The sequence below is a fragment of the Ictidomys tridecemlineatus genome, chromosome 7 (genome assembly GCF_052094955.1).
Source record: "Ictidomys tridecemlineatus isolate mIctTri1 chromosome 7, mIctTri1.hap1, whole genome shotgun sequence".
NCBI classification, from domain to species: domain Eukaryota; kingdom Metazoa; phylum Chordata; class Mammalia; order Rodentia; family Sciuridae; genus Ictidomys; species Ictidomys tridecemlineatus.
In genome coordinates, this window is record NC_135483.1 from 44005286 (window position 1) to 44029160 (window position 23875).

A 23875-nucleotide genomic window follows, 5' to 3' on the forward strand; every position below is an offset into this window, starting at 1 on the left:
AATGAGTCTCTGTTTTCAACATCCAGTCTTTAAGCAAAGATCTCCCACCACCTGCTGCTCTCTAGACTCCAAAACTCCTGCTCCAGCTAGCCTTCCTGGGAAGAGAGGAGAAAACTGGAAGGGAGGGGAAGAAGGTTGGTGAGAGCAAGAGGCGGGGAGTGCCAGGCCTGGGAGGCAGGAGGAGGCGTGGCCCAGCTTGGGGCGGTTGGGATAAATACTGCGAACTGGGTGCGGGGTGCGGAGAGAGAACTCCGGAGGAACGCCTGAGCTGAGCAGCACCGAGGACAGCGCCCGGCAGCGCCCGCTCCCAAGTCCTGCTCCCGAGCCCTGACGGGCACATCGAGGTTCTTGCTCGCCCCACTCTCGCACAGACACTCACACGCACCGACACCTACCCCTCTGTACAATGGCAGAATCCCACCTGCAATCATCCCTGATCACAGCCTCACAGTTTTTCGAGATCTGGCTTCATTTCGACACTGACGGTAATTATTATCTTTTTAACTGTTTCAAGACCCCTTCCCCTAACCCTACCCACCGACCCTTTCCTTGCACTCCCCTGAGCCTCCTGATCCCGTCGTCCTTTTTTTTTCTAGTTTTTACTTCTCCCCCCACTCTGTTTAATTTTATCTCCCGTACCTGCTGCCAATCCTTCAATGTGAAAGTTTATATTGCATGTGTGTAATGCTCAAACCTTAAACTTTCCTCTTTCTAGGAACGATAGCGGTAGGAGAGAAAAAGAGCAAGGATTGGGGAACCCTGCCCCCCCCCAAAGTTTTCTGTGACTGCGTTCAGCATCCTACTAGCCACCTTTGTCCTTAGTGCAGCTAAAGTTTGACACCCCAGAAGCGGGGAGCTGCCGTGGCTGTACCCTTGGCTGGTTAGTTAATGTGGAGGCCAGGGAGCCTCTTAGGTTGCCACAAAGATAGATGTCGTGGAAAGAGGACGCAGAAGAAAACTTGGAGTGAGATATCTGACACCTGGGCCCCTCTTTGTCTTCGCAGGAAGTGGTTACCTGGAAGGAACTGAGCTGCAGAACTTGATCCAGGAGCTCCAGCAGGCGCGGAAGAAGGCTGGATTGGTAGGTTAGAGTTTGTGAAGGAGGAAAAAGACCTTCAACCCTAAAACATGAATATTCTTGTGTTTTCATAAGTCATCAGGGGGGTCAAGGACTTTCCCAGGAAATGTAAACATCTTTTGAACGAGAAAGGCGAGAACAGCTTTCAAATTGCTTAGATAGAAAAAGAGGGTAGTGGGGAGAAGGAGAAGGGGGAATTGCCGAGAGAGGGAAAGAGGGAGGAAAAACCTTACAGTCTTAAATCAGAGCTTTCAATATAGATATTCTATACTTGTACCTGCTTCAACAGGTCTGAAAAAGAAAGGTGGATACGTGAAAACCTTTAGCAGACCACCACTTCTGTCATTGAATTCTGTTGGGTAATTTTTAACTTCTCTCTTCCTTGCTGAGAGAAGGGGGTAGAAATACATTTCTGCCCCTTGGTGGTCAGGAAACAGATCTGCAGATTATGGATCTCTTCTAATGCCAGTTATTGTTGTGATGTTAATGTAGTTGGGGAGCCGAGAAAGCATCCTGTCTTGACCCCTTTACTGGGGAAAGTTGGTCAATTGCTAATATAATAATGCACAAGAATTTAGCAAAGAAATGTCTTCATTTTTGTTAAAGAGAATTCCAAAAGCTAGAGAAATAAAATGTAAAACAATTTTAAGAATTCAATATATTCTTACAAAAAAAAGAGAGAGATTCTAATTGGAAGCAATTAATGATGTTTTGAAAGAAGCTGTTTGTAGTTTAAGCCATTAGGTAATTAAACAAATGACATTTCTTACTAATTATAAATATCATTTGGATATAAATCAATCTGTTAAGATTGCCAACATAAAAATAAAATATACCCAACTTTTAACCATATGAGATGGTTGTATAGAGAAAAATGGGCTAAGAATTTCAACCAATATATTGGGGTTTATGTAAGACTGTCATTCAGAAGGTAGTGTTGGGTATCTAATTGGATAGCAATGATCTTTGGCCTTTTTACTATGATTAGAAATAAATTTTTACATTATAAATGTTGTACATGTCATCTCTGTATATTATATAGAAGATCAACAGCTTTAGGATTGAGTGATATGTGTGTGTGTGTGTGTGTGTGTGTATATATATATATATATATATATATATATATATATAATTTACTAAGGGAATTATCTTTTTGTTCTATCTAAAGTGTATATTACACTTCTCTGTACAACATATTTAAAAGAATTCCAGAAGGCTCTAAAGTGTATTATGGGGTATTACAAAACTGTGGGTTACTAAATTCATTGGCCAAATTGATTTTAAACCAGATCTCGTTCTAGGCATTGTTTTATACAGATTTAATATAATGCAAATCTTTTAAAAGTATAATAGAATGAGATCAAATTTAAAATGTCATATACTTTTACCCTCCTCCCACCTTATTCATTACTATGTAAATAAATTCATACAATCCTATCAATATAGCTCTATGAATCTTTGGCCAGTAAAAGCCCTTATCTTTCTTATTTAATAATATATATTTAAAATATATAGAGAGAGAAAAAGAGGGGAGTGGGGAGAGAGGGGGGGGATTCCTGGTTGAAAAAGTCTTACTTTTCATAAAATTTTGAATTAAAATTTTGAAAGATGCTTCCAACAACTAAATGACTATAATATTTCCAGAAGTAATTTTAATATTGAAATTTATTTTCATCTTAGATATTCAAATATTCAAGAGCTTTGTACGGTTTTTCCAATATTTCCTTTCCTCCTCCCATTTTAAAATTTGAACTTTTTTGTAAACAATATGTTCATATTGGAGTTTTAAAGAGTTTATAGCTTCATTATTTTTTTCTACTGCCTATACTCTTAAGTCTGGAATGTATGAAGATCCAATTATTAGATTTTATTTCAAAAATATTCAACTTGAGCAGAGATAAATGATTATGTCAATTTATTTAATACCTTGGTTCTTGAGTATTTTTCTAGAAACTTCAAAAGATTTTACCAAGTGAATATAACATAAATGAAAGATGGTAGTCCAATATATTTCTGAAACTATACCCTTTTACACTAAACATATTGTTTTGTCTTTAAATTTGTACTCCTCTTTATAAATCTTTAATAATCATTATATATTTTACAGTTTAAAAAATAGATTTTAGCACAACTGTCACCAGAAGCTTCACAAGTAAATATCAAGTGTTCCGGTTAAACTAGTAGTTTTATGTAGTTGTAAAATTTAAGAATGAATGCATTGGTTTTACTTTAAGATTTGTGTGAAAAATATAGGGACTGGTATTTCTCCGTTGCCATGGGGATATCATTTTATTTTCTTGTAGTTGTTCTTCTAACAAAATTTAATAAATGCAAATGGTAATTTACCCACAGTAGAAGAGTTCTTATCAGACTACAATATAATTAAATTGTTTTGTTACTATTTATTACCTTAGTTCAACTAAAGATATTTGCATTGATATCAAAAGGATTTTGTAAATACAAGCAGTGATATTTAGTCTCAATATAGCCTTTAAATTACATTAACTTATCTATGCCTAGAACAAACCTGTGTGGTAGGTGACCATTGTGTTGTCAGTTATGATGAAAATTGAGACCTTAATTTGCTTTCAGAAGGATGTAGAATATTAGTAAGGGCTGACCTATTTTAAATAGGCTTCAGTTAATGCAACAGGGCTATTTTAAATGGCTTGTTGAAACCCAAGGGTAAAAAATGAAACTTCCTGAATAATAGCTGTATGTTCAGATCACAGCTTTTAGTTCAGAATTCTCTAATCTCTCAATATCAAAAGAGATTATAAAAGCAATAGACTATATTGAAAAAATAGACAAGACAGCATTAACTTCTGTCACTCTTAAGCTTGTTTTGTTGTACTGAACAATACATGGGGAAGAGGATATCATCTTGGATGAAGTGGAAACACTAAAAACTTCTTCCTTAATTACTGTTGGAGGCAAATATCATAAGCATACAATCCACAGTCTAAAATAAGTTCACCAAAAATAAGGTCATCAATATTGTCTATCTCTTAATGAAAGTTCAAATTGATCAAATCATTTTTTTCATTTCATATTTTTCCCCCAATATTAATTTTTAAATTTATTTAATCAATGAATAGCTGTTTCATTCTGGGAACATTTCTTGCTCACCAAGTAAATTACTCTTCAACATTCACTTTTTTTTTTGCTTAGCCAAACCAAAAACACATAGTACTACCATACATAATACATTATGCTAGCATAAGGAAAATGTTATAGGACAAATAGTGCAGAATATAAAATAATCTTTAATGAAACAAGTAATATTTAAAGTGTATTAATAACTATGATTCTATTTAAATTAACTAAAGTGAATAATAATGAGTAATTCTGATTATTTTCAAAGGATAGCATATTCTCAAAACTAATAATTGAAGATAAATTCTAGTGACTGATACAAAAATTATCATAAATATTTAATTTGAAACTAACAAATACTATATTAATTACTAATTAATTTTCATGACAATCATTTATCAACATGCATAATTCTAAATGGTTCCCATTTTGGCTTTTTATAAAAATAGATCAACACCATCACAAGCATAATTGTTTTGTTTTGTTTTGTATTACAAACTTCATACCTGCTTTCATATCATTTTAGGAGTTATCGCCTGAGATGAAAACTTTTGTGGATCAGTATGCGCAAAGAGATGATGGAAAAATAGGAATTGTAGAGGTAAGGAACATATGCATTTTTTCTGATTTAATAAATGAGCTTCATTTTTTTAAGTTATATTCAAGTCAGACATGATATGACAAGACTCATTCAGAGAAGCCTATTTTACCTAAGTAATATATAATCTTCTGTTCAGAACATATGAAATTTTTAAATATTTAGAAAGGAAAGAAACCTAAGAGTTACCTAATCCAGAGCCTCAGTATAATATATTGCAAAGCTGAGACCCTCAAGAAGTGAAATGGTTAGCATCTGGTCACGCAGCTGTTTGCTGGCACCAGTGCAGTTAGAAGAGGAGTGCCCGACTTCTGGGTGAGTGCTCATCACATAACACCACCCGCCCTCACTTCAACTGCTTCATTGGTACATACGATCATTTAACCGTGTAGACTTTTCTGTTGAAATTTAAAATTAAATGTTTGCAGTTGCCATAAAAATGTGGCAAAAAGCTGCATCCTGATTTCTGAAATTCTATTTTTGATTGGATGATGGCCTCAGTAAAACTCAAGAACTCAAAAAAAGTAAGTGAATATTTCATGCTATGTTATAGGTAAATATTCCTTTTGTGTCTCTAAAAGTTGAAACTGTGAGTGTCATATCCTTTCTTTTCCAGTTGAGGACAACTTACTTTGTGAATCAAGGAAGCAAAACTGAGGATGCATCCAATTTTATATTCTCAGATTTATGGGGAGTGGGGAGGGAACACTGTTGCTTCCCTTATTTCTACTTTTCCAAACTGGTGGTGCAGCAGCTTCTGTCTATCTCTGTAAGCTTAAAGCAGTTGAATGGAAAGTGTTTTCCAGAAAAAAAGTAATAAGGTCATATTTTAAACTATGACAAATCCCAAGTATAATAATGCTTTCATAGAGTGTTCTCAGTGCATTAGATTGACAGGTGTTCTGGCTTTCGACAACTTTTAGTTATAACTTACCTTTGATTCAGAGAACTAACCTGGTTTTCAAATAATTGATCTTATTAGGACACTGTGGTGCTGGTGTGAAATACACTTAATTTTAAACAGCTAGTACAAATAGAGTTAAGGGAGGGCATACTATTATTATCTTTGCAATTAAAAAATTTCCCTGGAGTATACCCTTTTCCCTTTGCCTATGTATAACTCATTACTATATAAATAGATATTAGTAATGAGACTTACAGATTGAGATAGAGGCCAATTAATCAAGATATAAAATCATCAAGAGTAATAAAATAACTTTAAAATGAACACAAATGAGAACAGGTAAATCAAATTATTCAAAACTAGCTTTCAGAATCTGACAACAGTGAAAGTCTAGATTAGTTATTTCAGAATTTGGCATACTCTATAATTGTAGTAGAGGGAAGACTGCCATCTTATATGCTATGTGTTACACCTTGAAGGACTTCAGTGGATCTATCTATTTATTCTCTCTCACTTCTTTGGTTATGCTAGGTTGTATAGTAAAAAACATCAATCTTATTCACATGAATTTTATACTTTTAAAATGAAAAAATAGATGAATTTGTTTTGAATCCAGCTGTTAGTATTTGTGATGTAGTTTAACCATTTATGCCTTATTATTTTCATTCTAATATGAATGAGAAGCAACAGGTCACTTAGCAGATGCAGATTGTCTTGGATATTTGGTGATATATTTCTCCAAATGATTAAGATAAGAAACTATTCAGGTTCGAGTTCCCGGGCTAAAAAATAGATTCTCATATTATATTTAGACTTTATTTTATTGTTATGAGGTCAAATAAAAGAACTTATTTGAAAACTTTATAAACTGTATAATGTTACACAAATTAAAATTCCTTTTTTCCACATTGAGGTTACATCTTGATTAAACCCATTGGAAGCTGAAAGCAGCATAAGTAAAAAATGCATTATTAATACACTTTGCCTACAGAACATAGCTTAGCAACAGAGAACATTGTGGAATAGAGTTGCAGACTCTCATGACTGTGTGGCTGACAGAGAGCTACAGCTTGCTGCTACTGCCCAGTTTTAAAGAGAATATTCTACTGTATATTTTTATTCCAGGAAAATATAAAAGTTAATTTTTTTTCCAGAGTGATGGAATTTTTTCATTTGTTCTAATTAGTTGTACACGACAATAGAAAGTGTTTTGACATATTGTCATATTTCACATATTGTCAAAAAAATAATAATAAGCACAACTCAAAGCTGAGATTTTGATGTACAATTTTTACTGAATGTATACTGCTTTGCACCATTGTAAAGTTGAAAAATTGTTGAGTTGAACCATCCTGAATCAGGGACTATATAGAGACGTTATTTGGCCCAAGAATCTGAAACTTGATTTGGGCAGATCAGTTAAAACAGAAAGAATTCAAAGAAGAGAAGTGAGACATGTAAGAATTTGTTACAAGATTTTAGTGTTCTGGGACATGGCACTTTTTGCTAGATAGGATCCTTGAGAAGAAATAGCCAAATTCCTCATTTTCAGAATGAAGCAATTGAAGCTCAGAAAGTTAAATGATGTGCCCAACAGCCCACTAACAGGGAATGACAAAACCTGTATCCAGACCTAGATCTGACTTTAACCCCACAATTCTTTTCATGTACTTGAGTTACCAGTGAAAGACATAGGAGGAATGTGGATATGGATGTGGGAGCAGGAGGGGTAGGATTCATTGGAGATGAGAAAATGAAGGAATGGGAGAACAGAGAGGAGATTGCCATGGTAGTTCATAGGCACATTGCTTAGAGAGATTAACAAGCAGTAAAGAGCAGTTCGGAAAAAAAGCTGGAAAAAAAAGAAATTGAAAGTTACAGATAACATGAACAAACTGAGGAAAAGAAAGCAGAGAATGCCTGAACTTACTGTGTGACCTCTGGTGTCACCAGAAAGTTGTGTTAAATGATGCTCATCCTTTCTTTATCCAACTCCAAATATATTACTTGCTTAGAAATCCTACATGTAATATGGAACACAAAGACACAAATCCTAACCAATTTTAAAAGAATATGAATCCCCCATCTTTCCAAATGTAATGTGTAAAAAGTAATGTGCACAAATGACTTTTTTCTGAACATGAATACATGAATAATTTCATGTATTTAAATGGATTTTAAAATTCATACAAATTCAGTTCAGTAATAACAAGATTTTTAATATGAATTCAAAACAGAAGCATTAAAATTCTGAAATAATTTAACAAATACCACAATTAAAAAATGTTCTAAGTGTATGCAAACTAGTAAGTCTATTGCAAAGAAAACTAATTAAAATAATTAAATAAGGAGACTGAATGATTTGAAGGGGACAGAATTTTCTTTTCTGGGATTCACAGAAGTATACTTATTTTCTTTAGCTGGATGTCATATCTGTAAGCTTTTTTCTGATCCCTTGGGCAATGTATGGGACCCTACCATCTTCTCCAGTCTTAGTATTTTTATCTGTTCAGGTCAGTGCATCCACTGAAAAAAATAGACCTAAAAGCTATTTTAATCCTAAAAGTGTAACAACCCTCCCAGGAAAACAGGCACTTCTCTTGCGAATTTTTTCTTTCTTTCCACAGTGGGATTTGTGCATATAAGTTTAGGCAGGATGAATATAGTATTTCACAGCAGACTACTTATCTATCCACCTTATAATTTTTGTAAATGACTGACAATAAAATTTGACTCAAAATTTTGCTCTGAATAGATTTTTTAAAATAATTTATTAGGAAAACATTTTTGATTGAACATTTAAATGGAGGATAAGGAAGCTTGTAAGGGACAAGGATCTCAAAATCGAGAAAGTCAAACTGACTTCAAATGTGGCTCAAACTACAAGTTAAGTAAGAACAGGCTATTTATCCTCTCTGAGCCTCTATTTTCTGAGCTCTAAATAGAGAGAACTATGTATTAATTTCATAAAGTTGTTTTGAGTAATAACATTAAATCTGATAGTATACATCAAACAAATAGATCAATCCTGGCCCATTGTAAAAACTTAATAAATGTTTGTTATTATTATTAAACGTAAAAAAAACTTATTAGAAAATTTACATATTCTGAATATCAAGTCTTTCCCACCACTTTGTTATATAACTTGTCAAATTCAAATCATTAGACTCAAGTAGCCTGAAATGTATGAGATCATTTGCCTTGCAAGTTTTCTGAACTCACTTCTTATTGGCTAGGATAATGTTACCCTTGTTCTCAAATGAAAAAGGGAATGCATGGCTAATGGGCTCAAGAAGGTGAACATACACCAGGATTGTCTTTAGAAGTTAGGAATTGTGCTTCATATACTTTATGTATCTCAGTCATTTATATCTCTAATTAAATTCCCATCATGTGAACTCTTCTCACACCTAGCACTTAAGCACTTTATCATTTTATCTATCTCCTGCTTGAAATTGTTAAGAAAAAAATATTTGGTTGAAGTCATCTGTCTCCCTGTAAGATTCTTAATATGGTGACTATGAATCACCAGCTAGTAACAGAGTGACCTAGTATTTAGTAGCCAAATGAACCACAGAGAGAGATTTACATCAACTCCAAAACTTAAGACAAGGACTCCATACTATTCCAGAAAAAGAACAAGATGTAAAGTTATTGAGTTTCCTGGAAAGCAGATTTGAGTGGGAGAGAAATATTGAAGAGGGTGATTAGGAAGTGCTTTGAGATCATTTCCTGCATAAAGAGAACAGGACTGGACAAAAGCAGATGCTGGGAAATGACATCCTAACGGAGGCTTTGGCTAACCTTACAGTGAGCTCTGAAGCAGGGGTGACCCTTCAGAGATTTCCCAAGTTGAATGAGAAATTCAGGCCTTTATATTCCTGCGTGGGTTTGTAATGGGAAGCCACCTCTTGGGGTCACAACTGTCGTCAGCCCAGGCATTTCCTCAAAGGAGCCTGATAGCTGAGGTCACAGCATACTCCAGAACCTGAAGGAGCTCTGGGTAGCATACCATAACGTCTACTCCAACCCTTACCCACAGATCAATAATAAGTTATTTGAATTATCTCCCATGGAATTTTACTTCCATTTACTTATAGCCTATCCTGACACTAGAAAAGTCCATTGCCTTCATTAACTGCATCAATAAATATTTACTGAAATTTGTGCAGTTGCTGAGCAAAAAAACTCAGTAAGTAAAACATAGATAAATAGAAAGTTTTACTTCCCCCGTCTCAGTAGCAGACAATTCTCACAAGTGAAGATCTGAGGGATTCTGTTTGTGTCTACAGGGATCCTCTTTCCATTCATCCTCTTGATATTCTCCACTATCTTCTGCAACCAATAAAAAAAGTTTGGTAATGGCTAAGGACTAGAAATTACCAGCATCTTAGAATAGGCAGTACTGGTTACTTCTATGGACAACAGTGACATGGCAAATCCAAGAATAATGCAGCCCTACTTAATACAGTCTATGAAGACCCATATTGATGTGGTCTTAGATTTTGCAGCTGGAAAATTACTCTACCCACTCTGAAGGATCAATTACAACACAGGACCACCACAATGTTAAACCACACAGTAAAAAGGATTTATGTTTACTACAGCCACATTCTTCCTATCCATATATATTCATTGATCTTTAATGACTGGTTTGTCTTATAACAATAATTTACATGTTTAAGATTCATTTCCAATGTTTGTAAAATAGGGCAGTACTGTGTTGAGTATATCATTAGTAGTTCAGCAAAATGAGAAAGAATGAATATGTCACATATAGATACAATCTTTCATTTTTAATCATTAAAGAACAAAACAGCATGAGCCAAGGAATACCCATTGACCTTAGACATGACTAACAATTTGACCCTCTTTATGTTTGACATTCTAGAGACCTCTAAACTTTCTATGAGTTACATGAACTTTAATTTATGAACCTGAGATGGTTCGATTTCCACTAGCAACCCACTCACAGAAGAAGTGGAAAGGGGATGTTATAAAGAAAATAGTGTTCTAGTTTTCAGTGAAATGAAAAAATATCCATATCATATCCAGACTATCTTGTCATATGTAAAAATTAGCCATATTTGCATTGTAAGATTGAAGAAACAACCTATCTTATTTCTGTCTTTAAGAAGCATGCTGCTGACTTAACTTTCTAATAAGCAGCAAATTAAAATGATTTTTCAAAGTCTTCCAATCACCAAATTATTCAATCTCTTGGGTTTTAGCATCCTCAACTCAAAAATTGGGGCTTTAAAATAAATTGAATTGCATCATTTCTGAATTATATAATTCTATGATTTAAGAATTCAGAGAAATCAAAAGCCATAGAAGAGTCCTGAATGTATTAAGAGATCTGGATCTCTCTCGATATCTCTCTCTCACACACACAGACACACACATATACACACCCAGCAGTGTATATGTGTTTTGGGACAAAAAGCTCACTAGGTTTTTAAAAAATTACTGCAAATCCTAAACTCCTATTTCTACTTTTTAGATTTATTAGTATCTACCCACACTCATGACCTTTGCTTTAAAATAAGATGTTTTCTGAACTGAGTCTTACTAAACATCCTAATAAGATATTTGGTCCTTTGCCTTAGTCTTACCCCCACATGTATGACCAAAAACTAAAGTTTTTACTTGCGGTATTATTTCAAAGATCTAAAACAAGATAATTTACAGGACATATTATGCAGGCATAGGAAGATGAGATTGCTTGCATTTAAGTTAAAATGTTGTTTTGAATTAAATTTTAAACAAACCTAAGATGATGACACTTTTTAAAAAATAGGTGTGATAATCTAATATGGTAACATTTTTAGGACTTATACTAACCTTAAAGTTACTCTAGACGACAGATTCTTGCTTTACACTGGAGGAATGGGGGTTCACATCTGTGCCCCAGGGAATTAATCAACTTCTAAAAATTAGGTGAAGTATAGTGTATGTAGGTTCATTCTTTAATGTTGAAGACACAATGAGTCCAACAGAAGGTGTTTTGAACCCAGTACATTTAAGAGACATTAATTTCTTCTTCAACTTATTTTAGTGATGAGGGAGGGTACTGAGGTCCAGAAATGGCTGAGGGAGTTGCTGGGACCACAGCTCATTAGCAGCTAATCCAGAAATAGAATTCACATCTGCAGTGGCGCCATCAATCCAACTCCCTCCTCCTCTGTATGCAATAGATGGATTATATTAGTCTTAAAACGGGATCCAGAGTCCTCTCCCCCCTCCAAAAAAAGGTGGGGAGGAGAAGTATTGAAGCTATGAATAGAAATCTAGGGGAAATGTCATAGACTTAGACAGTAAAGATCAAAAATTAACCTAAGCCCTGGGTTCAAGCAGTAGATGTCCTTTTCACGGAACCCAACAACTTGACTTCTCTGATGACTGTTCGGTTTCTCACTAGTTGTGAATTGTCTCTCAGCCTATCTTCCTGCAGCTTTACAGTTGTCTTCAGTTTACCGTCTCTTGCATCTCATAGTAGACGTTTCCCTCCGACTTGGAAATGCACCTTTTTTTTTTATTCCCTCCTTTCCCCTACATTCTTGTTTCCTCCATTTCGCATGAAATTCATGGCCAAATGTGCCATCTGTGCAACCGGAGAGGAAAGAGACTTGGTTCGTAGCACAGAATACTAAGGGTTCAAGCCGCCAGGGTACTTCTGCTTGTAGGTGCATAGACAAGATAGGGTCCTGCATCAGCTGTTTCACTGACGGGAGAACCAAGCACTTAAGAGCACATGAGCAACAGAAAACCCGAAAGAGTTTGAAGGAGCAGAATACCAGAAAGAGAACATCAGCTCATGTTTTTTCCTCTCCTGCTTCTCTGAGCAAAAAAACTGCTTCTTAGGAACATGTTGAAGCCAAACCAAGCAGCAGGTGATAGCAGAGATTTGTTTTCAAGCTCTTTACCACAGTGTTTCCGTTCTTTTAAATCTTTTCCAGTTGGCTCACGTATTACCCACAGAAGAAAATTTCCTGCTACTCTTCCGATGCCAGCAGCTGAAGTCCTGCGAGGAATTCATGAAGGTAGAAGAAAGATGTTACTTTAAGAAAGCTGCTAAATGTGCAAAAATTGTCAACTTTCTTCTTTTAATTTTGTTTTTCTTATCCAAAATTACAGACATGGAGAAAATATGATACTGATCACAGTGGCTTCATAGAAACCGAGGAGCTTAAGGTAAGCAAATCAAAACTTAGGCTAAGCTTTTTCCTTTCAAATGCAATTATGAATTGCTAAGGGCTTCATAGCTTTTTTAAAAAACCTCCTACAAAAGAAACCAATGTTGAGCAATGGCACATTTTCACCCACTCTTCCATATCATTAATGAAATACCATATCAAAAAAGAGACTTCAAGTGCTTCTTGAAATTCTGTTCAGCAAAGCGAGAAATTAGCATTTCTGGGGTGTACATAAATTATTATATAAGGCAGACAGACATAGATAGATAGAACTATGTACAAGGTGAAAAAGATATCCCATTTCCATTGAAATTGGAAATTTTATTTAATAAAATAAACACTTATATAAATAGATTTCTATTTCAAAAAAAAGACAAAGACAAATTACGGGACACCGATTTCAATGCCAACTAGTTTATACACATTGTCTTATTTAAGTTTTGCATGTGTTTCAAGATTAATATTACCACAGTAACAAAAGGCTTCCAAGAAGTGATCTACTGCAGACCACATGGTAAAAAGACACAGGACTGAAGTGTTTATACCCAGACTTGTCTACCTTCAAAGCCCGTAGACATACAACCTACTGCCTCTCAACAACATCAACAAAATCCTAATAGAATTGAACTTGTGAAAATTGCAACTTTGAAAGTGAATTTATCAATTCATATCCCACAGAGGGACTGAGGAGGTGGTGTGGGAGTTGGATATAATGGAAAAGAAATCTGAAATCAAGTCTTACCTTGGGGCAAATTGGTCCCTGGTTCTATTTAATGTTTTTCATCTTTAAAATTGGGGTAATAATACCTTCCCCTCAGATGTATTGCAAAGCTCAAATAAGATGTCATATGTGAAAGATTCTGTGAAATGTAAGACATAATAAATCGTATTATACACGAACTCAATTTACTAGCCTTTCAGAAATGTGGACAAATCTTTTATCACATTTTCTCAAATCAACCTTAGAATGTTATGATCTGAAAGATTCTATATTCTTAATTCAGAGAGACCGAAAGGGGAGCAAAGTTAATATTTACTGATCACTTGAATATACACCTTCTATGTGGTAGGCACAGTACTATGTGCTTGAAATGTATTTTAACATTTAATCCTCAGAGAAAACTTGCAAGGCAGTTTTCTTATTCATTATTCCTGATGTATAGAGAGACTGAAGTTCAGAGCAATTGGATATTTTTTCAAGATTGCACAGCTGCCTAGGAATGGAACACAGGTTTGGACCTAGCATATCTAGGTCCAAATATTAATAATGCCTTTTTCCTATAAAACCACATGCCTTCAAGCTTCATTCATTGAGCTACTTCTGCTGATGCTATGTGGGAAAATACAAGTATCAAATAGTTTCCTAGTCATAGTTCAACATGGGTTTAAAGAACAAATAATTTTAGAGATGGAACTGGAACTTTTGTGCCATTGCAAAATTGCCAAAACATATTCAACAGTAACCTCTAGAAATGTGAAGTTGCTGAAAAATGATGTATTTTACACTCTTGGGGCTCTGAATCTAGAGCCCACAAGGTAATAAGTGCAGCTATTGTGTCTTTTTTCCATTAGATTAAAAAAAATTCTTTTAAAAATCACCTCAGTTCATAATGAAAAGCTTAGCACATTTCCAATACTGACCTCAAAATATTCTGAAAGTCTCCTTCTTTGTTCTAAATTTTATTCTCAGAAAGAGATTCTAAATAGAAGTCCTGCTCCCTGGGGAATTTTGAAGATAAGTTGGCATTCTTTTTTAATGGATCTTTCAAGAAAGCTAATTTTAAGATCCATAATAGAATAAAACATCGCTTGCTCTCAGACATGACTTTGAATCTTAGCGTTCCAAGGTTTCTCCCAGGCTATTTTTGTGACCACCATTTTAGTCTCTGATGAGGCTTTTTAACCCAATTAATCTTTGACAAAAGTCTCAGAAGTCTCAAAAATAAAATTCACCCCCACCAGATATCTGTGAATTTTCCATGCCTCTCTTTGGATATGAAACAGAATGTTTGAAATGAAAATAAATTTATCAAGCCAAGAAAAAGGTTTCCTTCCAGAAGAGACTGAAGTCAAATCAGCCCAGCAGAACTGTTCATTTTGGAGGGAGATAAACCACTGCTGACTCAAAGAAACCCAGTTCTCCAATAATATCTCAGCGCAGGATCTACTCAGTTTCCATATTGCATTAATTCATTTCCTGAGCAAATAAAAAGTTGCTAATGATTAACACAAGATAAGATGAAAGACTTTATATGCTTAAGGACTTACATTGTTATTTATATGGCAAGCCTTTATAAAGCTTTTATTTGACTTATATTTGTTAAAAAAAATAATGAACTCACCCTAAGATTCAACTTGATGGTTAATCATCTTTATTCATCCTTCCCACATTAATCTCTTAATATGATTCATACAACCTTCAAGGATTAGATGCCATCATTTATGACCAACTGTTTTAGTTTGTACATTCAGCTAAAGCATGTTGACTAAGGTTCTTTGAATTACATCAAGACTGAAATCTAACCAATTAGCCCTCTGGAGAAACAAACCTCGTAATAGCTATAAACTGATCTTTAAATACAGCCTGTGAGGGCAGAACATGAATTTGAAATTAGAGGTAGAACTCCATCTGGTTTGCTGGTAATTTTTCACATCTTACAGAAGTATAGAGAAAAGCCCTCAGATTTCTTACAAAAAAGTCATATGAATACTTGTGAAGATATCATTAAGCAGAAAGGCATCCTTTGGGTTGGCTGGTTTTTAGTTTTAATTCACATTCCTAACAGTTCACAATCCAGATTCTACTATAATTGAAATCCTCAATACGTGATATAGCTAAGGACTGCAACAGATCTGGTCTCAATAAAAAGCAGATGTTGAATCTATCAAAGGCAGTTTCATCAACGAAATGATACAAGGACCATGTGGTTCAGTCTGGCTTCTAAGGTTCTCTCTTTATCTGCCTCTACCCTCAAAAAGAAGCTTTCTTTGCATTCCTAGTATGTTCTATTTCAAGGAATGCTAAAACAAAAGCAGACATATTATCAATGAAATTTATCTGGGTGTTCTTTGTCTTAACAGAACTTTCTAAAGGATCTGCTAGAAAAAGCAAACAAGACAGTTGACGATACAAAACTAGCTGAGTATACGGACCTAATGGTAAGACTGATCTGGAAAAGATGGTAGCCAAGAGCTCATGAAGTACAACTGTGTTCTTGCTAATTCTCCAGGCTACACAGAATGAAATAAACAAACCACCACATGCACATCATTTCCTTTGAAAACTGAAATACTTAGGATGCTTCCATCTTAGGTTGAATGCTACAGGGATTGGCTTTAAGGATCAAAGTATGAACACTTCTTTTCTTGTAAGGCCATATCATTTTTCTCTCTCAAAAGATGATTTGTTTTTCTTACAAAGTCCACGTGACTATACCACCCAATTATATAACGTGTATATGTTATATATATATAAATTATAAATCATATCACCCCAAATTCTATTATAGAGGTTCTGAATCCATTTTTATTACAGCTTATAAAATTGAACTTTTTAGAGTTTTAAGAGAACCTCTAGTTACTTAATTCATTAAGCCACTTAAAATGGATCTCTTTTCTTTTGATTGTTATATTTGGGCATTGCATCAATGCTATAGATAAAGAAATCCAAATACACCCTGAGTTCATTGCTTTGGTAAGTAGTATAAGCAAGATCTATTACAGAATATGAATAATGGAACCAAGAAAACCTCTTATACATAGGCTCCTAAAGTTTGAAGGGAAAAGTAATTAATGAGATTCTAGACTAAATAAAAACAGTGTCCATGAAGTTACTTTGTCTCAGATAGGTGAAGTTTGTTCCTTTTAATTTGTGACAGGATTAGGACTTCCAGGATATACATATATTTACAGGTGTTCTAAGTATTGTGAAGGTACTTTTGAGTTCTTATGCCATGATTTAAGTAAATAACCTATAAAAATATACTGTATACTATTAAAGTTATCATACTGCATTAGATTGATGAGCAACTTCAAACCTCTGGTTACCCTGAAAAACAATCTTGTAAAATAGGTTTGATATATTTGATGGAGCAGCTGAGGTTTGCTTTCAGCCTACTTTATCTAGAGAAACAAAGACAAACTTTTATAGAATGTTGTTATTGGCTTATTCACTAAACTTACATTTATTATAAAGTGGGACTAATCTTTAGTTTTGAAATAATCAAAAAGTTTTGTGTGTGTGTTTCTCTTTAATTCCTAATTACATTTCCATTTACAATAGCATATTAGCAAACAATTGGGATTTCTTGCCATGTGCCACAATGGGAAGATCTAAGGCCTCACTCATGTCTTGTGAAATGGACAATAACCTACATTTATTAATTTTCTATGCTGCTCCAATATTAAGGGATGTCTATTTAAAGCAGTCTTCTTTCCAGGTAGAAATTTGAAGCAGCCTTTCAAAAACTACTCTGATGGGAGTTTCCCCCTGTTGGATTGGCCTGGTATATCTGATTAAATGTCATAAACCAGTTCAAATCCAGGAAGCAAATTAATCAAGAACTAATTAAAATTTAAATATATAGGTGGGGAAATATTTCCCTATGGGTTCTAAACTGTGTGATCTAGTTGTCCAGTATCTTGGTAGACAGTGTGACAATATTAGAATTTATGGTTAATGTTATAGGTCAACACAGGACAATGAAAATTCCGATTCTACAAAGAATTCTGAGAACATCTCAAACCATAGAATGCCCTTCCTTTCTCCTTTAAAAGATCTCATTAAACCTAGGTCCATTATAACCTGATCACAACCCTTCCTTTGAAAACAAAAATAAGGCTACTTGTTTACATACTTAGCATTCATTTAGTATACATATTTCATGTATTTTATTTCATATATACCAGTTCAATATAATAACAATAGTTGTTACTTTCTAAAAATGCAAATGCTTCCCCTAAATATATGAATGAGTGTGTTTACGCCAGGACATGTCACAGGGTGTGACAAGGGCATAATTATGTATAATGGAGAGCTATGGCACTTATTGACTGTCTAGTACCCTGTGGAAAGTAAAAGGATTCAAAATTATTCAAGACTTCTGTTCTCTCATGTTATCTGCCTATTGCTTTTGTTTGTACTATTTTGTGCTCTAAAAGGGTAAAATGAATTAAACATTTATTTTCCTACAATCATTTGGAAGATTCAGGAAGAGCCACTTATTGCCAGGAACCACCTCTCTCACCTCTTTATATACATAAAAACATATGCAAGAAAAATGAATTATAATATTCTAGAAACCTAGCTAAGATCATGGTTACTCTGACTATTCTATATTGCTCTAATGAACTTTGGCAATTGACACAAGTTATAGAATTCAAAGTCTTAGGAGGCTGAGGCAGGAGGACCGAGAATTCAAAGTCAGCCTCGGTAATAGAGGGGCACTAAGCAACTAATTGAGACCTGTCTCTAAACAAAATACAAAAAAGGGTTTGTGATGTGGCTTGATGGTTGAGTGCCCCTGAGTTCAATCCTCAGTAACACCCCCCCCCCCCGCTCAAAAAAAAAAGTTTAAAAAATGCCCATTTCTGAAATTTTGTCTTATGGATAATTCAAGCTGCTTGATTTTGAATGTTCATCTTTATTCAGTAAATCATTCCTCCATGATATTTTGTTTTGTCTTTGGAAACAAAAAAATAAATTTTGTCTTTCAGCTGAAACTATTTGACTCGAATAATGATGGGAAGCTGGAATTGACTGAGATGGCCAGGTGAGTTTAGGAACTATGGAAATGTTATTAGAATAAACTGGTCCTTATCCAAAAGTCTAATCTATTAATACAATGTTTTTCTTTCAAAAGGTTATTACCAGTGCAGGAGAATTTTCTTCTTAAATTTCAGGTATTTAACTTTTCCTCTATGGTGCAAAATACTTTCCTTGAGAATATGGGAGATTTGTCAAGAGAAATGTACTAAAATACACTGACTGTGTTTTAACCTTTGCTCTGTCTCCTAGGGAGTCAAAATGTGTGGGAAAGAGTTCAATAAGGCTTTTGAGTTATATGATCAGGTAAATGTTTGTTCTTTTTTATTGTCATAATATTTAGCATAAGATCTACCCTTTTAAAATTTAAAGTAGGAAATACAGTATCACTAACTGTAGAAACAATATTATATAGCAAATCTTTAAAATTTATTTGTTTTATAATTGAGAATTTAATCCCAATGGTTAGTGACTCTCCAGCTCCCCTTTTTCCAGCCCTAAAAACAACTGTTCTACTTTGTTTCTGTGAGTCTGACTCTTTTAGATGTATCAAGCAGTGTTTACTCTCCTGAAACTGGCTTGTTTAACACTTAGCATCATGTTCTCAAGATTCATCTATGTTGCAATATATTGTAGGATGTTTTCTTTAAAGGCTGAATAATATTATATTATATATCTAGACCTATCTAAACACACACACCCACAAATTTGTCATTTCATGCATCAAAGGTCTTTCTAGTTGTCTCCACAACCAGATCTCTTCATGATCCTGATCTTTGGATAAATACCCAGAACTGGCATTGCTGATTACATAGTCATTCTGTTTTTAATTTTTTGAGGCACCTTTGTACTGTTTTCCATAGTAGCTACACAATTTTACATTCCTGCCAACAGTGTACAAGGGCACTGATTTCTTCACATCCTTACCAATACTTTTTTTTTTTCCTTTTGCTTGTTTGATCATAGCCATTCTAACCGGTGTAAGGTGATATCTCACTGTGGTTTCAATTTCGTTTATTAATGATCAGTGACATTGAATGTCTTTCTATAAACTTGCTGGCCATTTATGTCTTCTTCAGAGAAACATCTATTAAAATCTTTAGCCCATGTTTTAATCTAATTATTATTAGGTTTTGGTTAATGGAGTTGCAGGATCTCCTTATATACTTAAATATTTTATTATTTACATTAAAGGAAATTAACACCTCATCTGACAGTTTGCAAATATTTTCTTCCATCCTGTAGGTTTCTTTTTCACTCTGCTGATGTTTGTTTGCAATGCAGAAGTCTTTGATTTGATATAGTTCCACTATTTTTGCCTTTGCTGCCTGTGCAGATGGGCTCAGATCCATCAAATCACAGCTAAGAACAATATCATAAAGATTTTTACCTGTTTTCTTCTTGGAGTTTTACAGCTTCCAGTCATAAGTTTTTATTAATTGTGGGTTGATTTTTTTATATAGTATAAGGATCCCATTTTATTCTTTTCATATGGATAATACAGTTTTCCCACCATTTGTTGAAGAAACTATCTTTGTCCCATATGTATTCTCAGCATCCTTATCAAAGATCAATTGATTACATATGGACAGATTTCTGTTCCATTGGTCTGTTTCTGTCTTTATTACTATTTATACTGATTGTGGTGGTCTTTTATATCATTTCAATTAATGTAGTTTGGTCACCTACTTTTTTTTTAAACTTTTTTTTACTTGTAGATAGACACAATACCTTTATTCATTTATTTATTTATATGTGGTGCTGAGGATCAAACCCAGTGGTGCCTCACACATGCTAGGCAAGCACTCTACCACTGAGTTACAACCCCAGTCCTAGTCACATACTTTGATATTAGGAAGTATAATGCCTCTTGCTTCATTCTTTTAAAAAATTGTTTTGGCTTTGGGGTTTTTGTGATTCCATGTGAATTTTAGTTTTATAATTTGGCAAAGAAAAAAAGATATTAGAATTTGGAAGGGGACTGCATTCAGTCTATGGATTTCTGAACATTTTAACAGTAAGCCTTCCAGCCCACAGCCAGGGTATCTATATGCCTGTGTTTTTCATTCTTTCATTAATATTTTGTAGTTTTCAGTGTACAAGTCTTTCATTTCTTAGTTTACTCCTAAGTATAGTCTTCATTTTTGGTACTATTGCAAAGTGGGATTTTCTAATCCTTTTCAGATAATTTTTTGTTAATATGTGAAAATAAAACTGATTTTTGAATGTAACTTTTATATCCTATAACTTTACTATATTTATTAAATGCCTAAGCTTTTACTGGAATCTTTAGATTTTTCTAAATGTAAAATTCATATTATCTGAAAACAGGGACAATTTTACTTCTTCCTTTTTGATTTGGATACCTTAAGAGTTTGCTTTTATCTATAATTTAATTCTTGAGAATTTGGAAAATGTTCACTAAGGGAAAGCAAAAACCTCAAACTCAACGTTCATATTAATAGAGAGAGACTGTGAAAATTTTACAACCAATGCATTCTTCTCATAGAAGCATATGATGGCATATCCCACATTGCATAAACCTTGATTCCAACCCCACCTTAGGATTGTCTGCCATGAGATTTTAAATAAAGGACCCAAATCCTCTGAGCCTCCATTTCCTCATTTGTAAACAAGTGATAATAGTTATGCTGACTTGCAGGGTTGAATAAAGATGAAGCTAGGGAACAACATCCCTCAGAAGCCTCCCATGCAGTCAGTGGTAATACCCATATGTGCAGAAAGGCAGTTTGTGATGTCATCAATTCATGTCTTCAGCTTATTCCTCTAGTTTCTCTGCTCCTGGGCCTGGGTTCTAGAACAACTACCATCTCCTGGTATGACATCAGACCACTGACATAGCTTCTCCAGGCCTCAGTGTCTTCACTTGTCATATGGATATATTAATGACTACTTATATTTATGATGATATTGTTGACATCAAGTGAAAGAGTAAATGTGAAGACACTCTGATAGTTCAAGGTATCTTGCAAGGCAACTCACCTATTTTGCAATGTCAGAGCGGTAAAAAATGTTCAAGGCCTGATGTAACAGGTTAGAATATAAGTAGGCCACTGGCAGATTATCTGAGGATTCCAATTATTTCCATTTTACTTCATTGCCTTCTACTGGGGATGGAATTAATTGTGCACTGTTTTTTATTTCTCCTTCCCCCAGGATGGCAATGGATACATAGATGAAAATGAACTGGATGCTTTACTGAAAGATCTGTGTGAGAAAAATAAACAGGTAATTTAGTTATTACTATGCCACTTATTTCTTTAATTGACTCTATTGAATCCATCCAAAAGCAACCACACTTCCATTTTGGAAATGTACCTTAAAAATTTATAGAGGAGTAGAAGTAGACTTCACTTCTTAACTCAATTCTGGCCTAAATCAGTGTAACTGTGAATAATACATTTTAAAAACAACCTTGTGATTATTCACATTATGGGAATTTAATGTAGCTCTTAAAGGATTGATGTAACAAGCAGTCTTCAACTCATATTTTCTCACTTGACTGTAATTAACTTTCATTTTTAACTGGATTACGATGCCATCTATGTTCTATACAGGATCTGGACATTAATAATATTCCAACATACAAGAAAAGCATAATGGCTTTGTCAGATGGAGGGAAGCTGTACCGAACGGATCTTGCTCTTATTCTCTCTGCTGGGGACAACTAGAGTTGGTGGCTGCAACCACTTGCTAGTGATACATTGTATCTAAAAAATAACTGTGCACTATAAAGGAGTAGGCTGTATTTTCTTTTATATCTGTAAATTTCACTGCATATAGATAACTATCCAGGATGTGTGGCACATTCTTTTCTGCTTGTTTCTATACTGTTTGTAATGTACAGTTTTTGTAACTCTATGATTGATAAGAAGAGAGCCTATGCTTAGGTCAATCAGTAACCCAATTAAAAAAATAGTCTAACATATCCTTGCTTTCCTAAATACAGCTGGATGTTAAGATTTCCCTAAATAGTCCACCAAGATTAATCTCTAAACTTTTAGTCTCCGATGTGTAAATGCACATTTGGCTCTAAATATGAAGTTATACATGGCAAGTCAAGCATTTTTATTTTAGACACTCAAGGACTGTTCCACAAAATATTTCTAAGCTGTATTTCCAACTGTTAAGAGGAATGTTCTTTGACTACTAAAATACTCACCAAATTACAATAAATAATTAGTATGTCTTTATGAAGTTAAAAGTATCACTAGGGATTTAGTTTATTAATCAACAAAACATTTACTGCTTGGCTTAAGTTGATTTGGTGGCAAGGCAAGGTAGTGCCAGATAATACATAAATCTGATTCTGTTTCCAACAAGTCTACTGTTTAAGAATATGACCTTAATCCATTTTCTAAACTATTTTCATGTGTTTCAGATATAATTATTCTAGTAAACTGCTCTTTATGTCATATTGTGTGTAAACTGATTAAATTTAATATACTGAGTATCCTGGTGTCAGTTTGCATACTTCCTGGATTTCTTTCTATGTAGAACTGTTCATTTCCACCAAGGGTATCTGCTGCCTCTGAAAATATTTTTTTCTAGCTATAACAACTCTATTTTTTACTACATAATTGAATTTTAATGTAAAATTCATAGCATCCTGATTATTGAATGTTATATCATCAATACTTTTGTGTATTCTGTGGATTCTATATTTCATATTGAGATCAGCATTCAAAATAGTTCTATTTCTATCTGCAAATAGTTTCAAATGAGTTGAAAATAGTATTAAAGAGAAATGCTAATGTAATCATTTATCTTATCTAGTAAGGGGGGATTCTGAAACCTCTTTGACCCACATATAAGTCACAGTTTCGCATTATTTGTAGCTAGAATATTCTATACTGGTTATAGTTGACATGTAATGGTTGGTGATTTCAGATTCTATGATTGTGAAGCCAGGAGTGATGAGAGAAGTGTCTGAGGGGAGTTTATAACGTAACTGCCAAAGAATTAATGATGGTACTGGGTCAGCTTCAATGTTCCCTTTCAACATTTACTTTTTCAATTCATAAAAATAACAACAACAAAAAAGTATGAGTAATCTCTTTCCCTCGAGACTGAAAAGAAGAGATCCGCCAAAAAAATAAAATTTATCCAATGATGTAAGTGAGTGATAGATTGGCTTTGTGTGTAGTGAGTAAATGGAAACACTGACATTAGACTGAATTTAACTACTAAGAATAAATAAAGATAAAAATGACCTTAA

General features: G+C 34.2%; 1 protein-coding gene across 1 annotated transcript; it reads left to right on the plus strand.

The window, feature by feature from the left end:
- The first annotated feature begins 218 nt into the window (after positions 1–218).
- Calb1 (calbindin 1) lies at positions 219–23875 on the plus strand. The gene is made up of 11 exons (XM_005328639.5): positions 219–485; positions 1005–1081; positions 4701–4775; positions 12636–12719; positions 12814–12870; positions 15954–16031; positions 18588–18643; positions 18734–18773; positions 18889–18942; positions 21814–21885; positions 22215–23875. The coding sequence occupies exons 1-11, from the start codon at positions 407–409 to the stop codon at positions 22326–22328; spliced, it is 786 nt and encodes a 261-aa protein (XP_005328696.1). The 5' UTR covers positions 219–406; the 3' UTR covers positions 22329–23875.

What these genes read in the sequence shown, in the direction of transcription:
- Calb1 (XM_005328639.5), top strand. Translation starts at nt 407, where the DNA reads ATGGCAGAATCCCACCTGCAATCATCCCTGATCACAGCCTCACAGTTT. An exon ending in CCTGCGAGGAATTCATGAAG is followed by an intron (nt 12,720 to 12,813) that starts GTAGAAGAAAGA and finishes CCAAAATTACAG; the next exon opens with ACATGGAGAAAATATGATAC. An exon ending in TGTGTGAGAAAAATAAACAG is followed by an intron (nt 21,886 to 22,214) that starts GTAATTTAGTTA and finishes TGTTCTATACAG; the next exon opens with GATCTGGACATTAATAATAT.